Raw genomic sequence first — 8,446 nt, forward strand, 5'->3', positions numbered from 1 at the left:
AAAAAAAAAATGTGGGCACCCAGAGAGCTTAGTTGGTAGATCAGGTGTCCATATATGGAGGTTTACCCCTCGACGCAGCGGGTTTCAGCGGCACTTGGTAGTTGGGTTCAAGCCCTTGCAAATATGTCGAAACATTGCAACCACATGCCGACCTTTCCACTGCAAACGCAAAGTGTTCATCGCTATCAGCCGAAACTTGTAAATACGTGTCTTGTTGTCCCCAAACAACCTCCCACTTTCTTCTTTTTGAAGAACGAAACCAGTGAGAAATGTACTGCAAGTACCAAAATGACTGAGCAGGACCCATTCTTTAATTAACTAAATATGAGAGCAATTTCCCATTTGATACAATGTTAATAGCAGGGAATTGCCTTGAGAAAGTAAAATAAAGCTGTCATCGTTGTTGAAGCCCCGCCAAACTTCACACATGATGTGTGTGTGCGTGTGTATATAAATATATAAATATATATACATATCTCTCTCTCTCGCTCTCTCAACTATGCGTGCGAGCCTTGAAACACTTGTGGAAACAAACTGTTTAAAATGCACCCAGATCCAAATAACAGAACCCAGAACTGTGGCACATTGGCTATCAGGAAATTGCCAGCTGCAAATGTGGAGTTTTATTGATGCGATCCATTAGATCCTCTGATGTGGCCTTTGTTCATTGTGTTTAAATGAGTGCCGATTGCTTCCAGGCTCATTTGCATGGGTTTGTCAAGTTCGTCATTGGCACAGAAGGCTTTCATATGGGTTTACAGCAGACTTGAAAGCACGTTTATTCTTCAGACGTTCTCTCGAATGAGTTGTTGCACATTTGGCTGCAGAGAGGAAGTGTTTACACAAGGGAACCAAAGATGGCTCCCACACATGCTTATTCTGCAAAATTACCTTTGTCAGCTACGCACCAAGGACAAAAAAGTCATCTCTTTTGCTACATTACTTGTTCTATGCTCCTGCAATTTTTATGAAGTAGCCGAGAAGTTAGTAGAGGTTGCTTAAAGGTTAAACATTTGACAATGCGTCCAATGTTTGGGTATATGTAGCAGAGCATTAAAAGCAGTTGAGGAACGTGTGGTTTTAAAATAGCAGGGCTTGCTGGTGTGCCTTTGGGTGAAGAGTGAGTTGTGGTCAAAATATATACAATCAGTTACCCAGTTTACTAGTGGTAGTAAGCAGGGTGTGTGAAGAAAGCAGATGTGTGTGTGTGTGTGTGTGTGTGTGTGTGTGTGGGGGGGGGGTCCATGCAAAAAAACAAACAAAAAAAACATGCAAGAATTAAATCCCTCTTCCAATATCATGGAAAGAGCCACTTGGCCGTCCAAAACAAAAGGCTTTGACCCAGAAAATGCTCGTTCGTTCCTCTGGAATGTGTTTTAATCGAAATATAATCTATTTACTAAATTTATTGTGTTGGCGCCTAAACATAACTGTCATCTCCCCATGACGCTCAATTTTTCTGGCTTAACTCCACTACCACGGCCCCAGAAAGGACCATAGGTCGTATGGCGGGGACTGTAGCCAGCTTGCAGTCACCTAATGGCAGCTATACAACTGCGGCTGTTAGCTGGCGTCCCGGAGCTGTGTAGCAGCTGAAAAAAAAAAGTGTTCACATTACAGCGTTTTACTTATTTGAAAATACTTCTATTTTCGGTATATATTATATGGTCTATTGGTGACGTAGCATTGATCACTTTGAGGGGGGGGGGGGGGGGGGGGGGGGGGGGAAGAGGAAGATGGATTTTGTCCCCACCAGGGATAAAATCAATTGAGCAGATGCAGGGATATGTACACCAGAAAGGGGGACATTCCCTGCATCCCCCCCTGGAAAATCATACCCTGGTAGTAATTAATATCTGCTTATTCAATTCCATCTCGATCATCACCTGTGATCATTCAGGAAAACACAAGGGACAGACATCCCACCATGTATGTCATTACATATATTTCAATAATACAATCATGGCACAATAGACAAGTTAAGGATTTTCTGGCCAACAGTTTTTCACACAATATTACTGAGACAAGTCAGTGAAAGTCTTTTCTCCCACTAAGAGTGTAAGCTGAACGTGCACTGGCTGGACACAGTGCAAGACCCCGTAATGGACACAAAGACACGTGGAGGTGGTTTACTCCTCCGCTTGGCCCAGATCTGTCGCTCCCACTCCAGAGGCTCCATTGAGTCTCATCCTCAGGAAAGGCTTTCATAACAATACCCCTCCCAGCTCCTGTTGCCATGGAAACACGTTATGTTATGTTACTCTCATCTTTCTTTATTTCCGTCCTTGTGGCACAGCTCCTCGCCTCTCTACATTGGCTCTTCGTGTCAACATTATAAGCTCGAGGTAAGGTTGTACTGATTTTTGGACCACTGGTACGATGTGTCAGCAAGTCGGCGGCCGGATCAGTAAAACAGATGTGGGGGACAAACAGTTTGGACAGATGACCATTGTTAGGTAGAAGCAGATTGTGCATTGGTCAACCAATCAATGGACATGAATCAAACTGTCACGGGTTAAGTGATCATATAACTCACTGGGGGGGGGGGGGGGGGTGCCAAAGCTTCACAGGGGCTGCAAGTCCATCGTGATTTTAAGGGGTTTAAACAAACTTTTGTATTTAAATATTCAGTTTACTTATACCTAAGTGTTTTATTCATTTCTATGAAAAAAATTAAATGAAATTGCTATTTTGGAAGATTTTTATTATTATTATTTGAGATATAAAACAGAATAAGGGCACAGTGAAGACCTGAACACAAACTATATTCATTGGAATTGCTATTTTGGAAGATTTTTATTATTATTATTTGAGATATAAAACAGAATAAGGGCACAGTGAAGACCTGAACACAAACTATATTCATTGGAAAAGTACCAAAGAGCTACTGTAATAGAACAATGACCAAGAATCAGGGAGAAGAAGTCCAAATGACCTAGATCAGTGACCGACTTGGTGAAGTTAGCAGGATACACGCGTGACTATGTCCGGTTTTCAAAATAAATTATACAAAGGTTTAACACACATGGAAATACAATTACTTGATATATATTCACAAGAAGTGTACAAAAATGTTACCATGCTTGCAACAACTAATGGGCTCACAGATGATTAGACATGTTGACTTTCAGGGGGCAGCCCTAGTTTGTTTGGTGGCTCGTTCATCAAGCAGAACAAGATGTGTGTTCATGTTTGTAAGTTGGATAAAAAGCAGACTTCAGCAGCATAGGTAATGTGGTTATTGGTCTGTGGCTCTTGTGTTGTGTAGCAGGCTTCTGTCTGGCTCTGTGATGTCTGCTCTGCCAGTGATAGAACACGGATGTTTCTGCTTTATGCAAGATTTCATTGGCTGTTATCTAAATAAGATCTACATCTGCATAGATGGATTTCCAGTAATCCTTAGAATTCATGCAAAACTAGGGGGCGCAATCATGAAACCCAAAAACATTTTTCCCTTTCAGTTTCAGATTATTTCTCAAACTGAACACAGGAAACCATTTACAGAGCAGCTAGTATTGCCATTTATGATTTGATGCAACTTAATCAAACGTTGAATTTGACCTTTCAGTGCTACATTCAATGCCGTAATTCTGCAGCAAAGTAGACAAAATGAAGCAGAGCCTAACAGACATTAACCCAAAGACACAATCTGAGTAACACCCTCAGATGTAGCCATCCAGCAACCATCTGAAGAATAATCTATTCACAACATGTGGAAGGGCCCAGATCCAATGAGAAAATGCCAAATCTGGCTTCTCTCCTGGGACGAAAAGCTGCAAGTCAAGAAGTCTGGAAATTGGGGATGGACCTGTCGGCTCTGCTTCTTCTTCAGCTCATGCATCTGTGTCAGCTTTGTCGCAGGCTCAGACATTTACCCCAAAACTGAGCTGTGGGTCATTCAGTCCTCTCAACCATGAGGACTGCTGTGATTTTGCTAAGCACTTCCAAATGAAAGGCATGTTTTTATTTTATCCCACGCAATATATGTCTGTGTTCGCTTTTCCAATATTTTTTCTCCTTGTATGCATTTTATCAAGCCACATAGGGCATTAAGTTTGTTAAATAACAACCTGTTGGTTCTCCGTAACTGAGCTTTAGTTATTGCACAACTGAAAGCGCATTAGGTCCTTCCAGACATGAGACAATCAAGACTTACTGATTAAGGCAATCAATGTCTTGATTGCTATAATCCTAACTTTTAATTTTCTCCAATCAAGCCAATAGATATACTGCAGCTAGTGAGGTTTAATGGCTTGTGCATTACCAGTGATTATATAAAAAGGAGCTTAGACAGAAAATGTAGGACCATATCAGGTCAATTAGCTAGAAACATGGGGAAAGGATCCCCGTTGGGAAAACATCTGCGATGATAATAGTGAATAATTTCCTATCACAAATGGAATTTCACTTAACCTCCTGAATTGATTTGGACAATTGGAGGAGTGATTTATTCTGCAACCGGGGAAGTTTAGCACTCCCCAGGACAGACTAGCCCTGTAGCCATGCTGCTGAACACATTGTTGAGAGAGGGAGATGGGAGTAAGAGATGGAAGGAAATCTGAGGTTAAGGAGAGCATGGCAGAAGTGCTGAGATGGAAACTGACGGGACCCAAACAGAGCAAGAGACAGTAACTGAGCAAAATAAAGAGATTGCGAAGGCCCGTTTTTCCCAGCAAAGCCAGAAGCAGCTTGCATGGCAGCTGAAACCCACAGCAGACGGCTCCATTCTGACAGCTGTGCCCTGATCCCTCTCCACATCATGGGTACATGCCAACACAGCCATGCCAGTCTGGCAGGAGTATAGACAAACAACCTCTGCCAACAAGTGTGATCTGTGCACAAGATGGGAACCGCTGCACAAGGGTGGACTGTGTGTAGTGTAAAGGATGAGCTTCTGGATTTGTGGAACAGGGAGGGCTGTTGGTGATGGGGTTGGGCCATGGCCTCATCCAACCATCAAGACGCACTCCCTAATTGCTTCCAATTCATGTCCCTAATCCTGTTTGGTCAGGATAATAAACATGCAAAAGAAGGAAAATAAAAAGAAATGGGCTGCTCAGCATTAGGAAAAGAAGATGTCAGGGTTTACATTGTACCAAAGTATTGTTTTGAGCCAAAGTTACTTTAATGTACAGCATTTCTGTTTGGTGACTTTTCTGGGAAATGTGAAATCAAGTTGAACAGGCCCAATACACAGAATTATTGGGTGAGTACAGTTAGATTTGCAAATTATCCCGCAACTTTTACTATACTATCATGAAAATGTTCGGTTATCAGTTCTGATTCTGAGTTCTGAATAGAAAAAGCATTGTAGAAAAATATCCTTAGTATACTGTAAGCGTAATCCCATAGCAACTGCTAACATGCAGGAACTTAATTCATACTGTATGTAAAACATACTGCAAGACTGAGTCAGCATGTAGCCTGTGAAACCACTGGGGTATAATTGCCTTAGGATTCAGAAATCAAAAAGCCCAGTTGATTTCTTAATTTGACTCTGCTCCACTATTGAAACAACTCAAGGGGAGATGAATCTAAACCTCAAATGTATGACACACTCCCTTACCACCTGCCCAGAGTAGTGTATGTTGAGACTCATTCAACTAGCTTGCTCAACCATTACGATCTTTACTCACCACCAGTTCGGAGAAGCGCGCGTGCAGCTCCTCAGAGGGCGGCATGGGGGCGCTGAACTCCAGCAGCTGCAGCGGTACGCTGTCTTTGAGGTTGATCTCCGGAGGCTCGCTGCTGCCAAAGCAGCACAGGAAGCCCAGGCCCGACCGCGTCCTCTTCCTGGGGGGCATGGTGGCTGTGGTGACACAGGTGGCAGTGCTGGTGCTGATCGGGAAGGTAAAGGAGGGGGGCCAAGGGGCAGGGAAGGGGGGGTTGGAGAGGAGGACGACGCTGCTGCTATCTGGGGGGCATGATCTACAAGAGAAAGGAGAAAGAGGGACACTGTTATGTTTGGTTTCCCCAGTGTAATTAAGAATCACTGTAAATGGCAATACATTTAGACAAGCATGGTTAATGTTATAATGCATGACATTTGCAGGTTACTGTATATGTACAGTAAATAATGTATCCTGTTTTCGTATCATAATGTAGCACGACAGAGATTCAGCCTATACTACATTCACGAAGGCCTCATGCTGGTCTACACGCCCTGTATCTGATCAACGTTTCCTTGGAAAGAAATTATTTGTAGTGCACAGGAAGTGAAGCAATTCATGTTTCCAGCAGCCCCAGTCAGTTTTCAAGAAATACAGGAAGATACATGAGCAGCGAGAACCACTACAGCAAAACAAAGGAAAAATACAAGCTACAGAATTTTTAACTCCTTGTTTTAGGATTTTCTCATGAAGACATTATAGTGCTGGAAATACAGACTGATTAAGGAGCGATCTCTGGAAAGTACACTGCAGAAATGCTTTAGCAATGAGAGCCTACTGTACCACTACAGATGGCACCAACATCCCCATGGAGGAAAGAGCAAGTTCAACACTGAAAACTGTTGATTTCATGTAGTTTTATGTTGAAATATTAATTTTCCCTCACTGTCCCTGTATGAACATGCACCATGGTGGACATACTACGGATTGCTGTGTGGCAAGGGGCAGAGGCAGCAGGGGCCGCCATCGTCTCCTCATCATGACATCGGTTGCACTTATGCCTGGACAAAGAAACCCCTTGTCCGTGAAGTACAATGGTTTCTGTCCACTGAATGTGTGTGTGTGTGTGTGTGTGTGTGTGTGTGTGTGTGTGTGTGTGTGTGTGTGTGTGTGTGTGTGTGTGTGTGTGTGTGTTGTTTGTGTAGACTTGCACCGAGAGCTGCCCCAGCACTGCCCTCACTCTTTCAGTAGAGCGGACACTGTGTGTGTGTGAGTATATGTGTGTGTGTGTGTATGGACAGTCGTGAATGACATCCACTACAACAGGAGCAAGAGACTGAATAGGTCCAGACACCCTGGAGGATTTCCTCAATGCCACAAGAGGATGTGGGTGGTCTCCACTGTATGAATAATACACTCTTTACACCATATTATGTCCTATCAACCTCAAAACTTACTTACACAATGTGATCATACACCCACAGCGGCTCACACAGTTGCAAAAGCTCTTCTTTATGCAACAGTTTACGGCATTTGTAAATGAATGGACCTCAAGCCAGTTATGCAAATACCACGGACATGCAAATCCAGCAGAAATAGCTGACCAAGAAATCCATTTTTGAGCCATTTATGTGAAATACAATAAAATGAAGTCGCCATCCAGAGCACACAACCAAGTCCAACAAAAGCAGATTTTACTTTTATACTTCTATCTATCCATTCCTCTTCCAAATATTAAGCTTTTATTGATATTTGTACATAACCAAACATGCATTACGTGTTGGCTAGAGCTTTGCACCCTTCTGTTTAATATGGCCGTGAAAGTTTATGACTTCAGTTTCCACAAGAAGCCACAATAGACTACATCTTGACTGAGCACGACTCTCCGCCATCCCTCTCTCACACATTGGTTCAGCGTAGGCGTTCTCACTGCACGGTTTAAAAATAGCCGTATGGTAAATTCTTTATGAATGCGCTGGGCCATCGACAAGAGCTTAAAAAGGGGAGGAAAAAATGGAAAGAGAAAAACACCACATTCCCATTTTACCCCTTCGTCCTTTGCTCATTTGCTATTTCTGCCTCCTTGAATGTGCCATCCCTCTCAAGGCAGAAGCAGCAGAGCTGTGCACAGCTCCAAATACACTGCAGGCTTGTTTGAAATGAAAAGAAACCACAGTTGAACATGGAAACGCCTGTGCAGCCATCACTGGGCTTATTTTCTGGCAAGTATTGCTTCTTAGATTATTCTGTATCTGTATAATCACCTTCAAATATGGGGACTGTTTCATATCCATTGCATCAGTGGGCTTGATGTCAATAATAGCATGTGTGGCATGTTGTGCAATGTACATTTGATACTGCACCAGCATGTGTTATGATAGCCGAGGTGACAAATCTCTGAATAACCTGCTAGAGGGCTCCACGGCAAAAATGACCAGTGGGGCCCCTATCATTCCCCTGTTCCTCCCAGTCCCTGTACATAGTATAAGGATCCTGCTGCCTATGACACACAAACTATGTCAGTATGGGTTAGTTTGATGAAATACAAAGTATTTGTGTAAACACACTATCAACTTAAATAATAAAAAGCATTAGTAGTTTGGAAAATGCCTAATATCTGTTGATCGTATCAGCCCGGCATTTCAGTTTATATTTTGCTTTAGTGGTATATCCTACCGAACATGTATGCACTTGCTTCCTATTGATTTGTTTTTGTGACAGAAATTGAAGGTAGGTACGAATTTAGTGTTGCGAGGTCCTACACCGTTCAGAATTTCTCTATAAAAGTCAGATTTTAGGACCTGGACACTTTCTTTCTTTCTTTTTTGTGCATTTAC

At 42.6% G+C, this 8,446-nt stretch overlaps 1 protein-coding gene across 2 annotated transcripts in view; it reads right to left on the bottom strand.

The window, feature by feature from the left end:
- The window catches only part of daam2 (dishevelled associated activator of morphogenesis 2), a gene marked incomplete at its 5' end in the record, with an annotated part of 69,749 nt that extends 63,821 nt beyond the window's left edge, over positions 1–5,928 (bottom strand). For both annotated transcript variants that reach the window (XM_032499978.1, XM_032499977.1), the window contains 1 exon segment: positions 5,637–5,928. In XM_032499978.1, coding sequence (XP_032355869.1) covers positions 5,637–5,928 — 292 coding nt within the window.
- Positions 5,929–8,446: the final 2,518 nt, after the last annotated feature.

The sequence above is a fragment of the Etheostoma spectabile genome, chromosome 20, assembly GCF_008692095.1.
Source record: "Etheostoma spectabile isolate EspeVRDwgs_2016 chromosome 20, UIUC_Espe_1.0, whole genome shotgun sequence".
NCBI classification, from domain to species: Eukaryota; Metazoa; Chordata; class Actinopteri; order Perciformes; family Percidae; genus Etheostoma; species Etheostoma spectabile.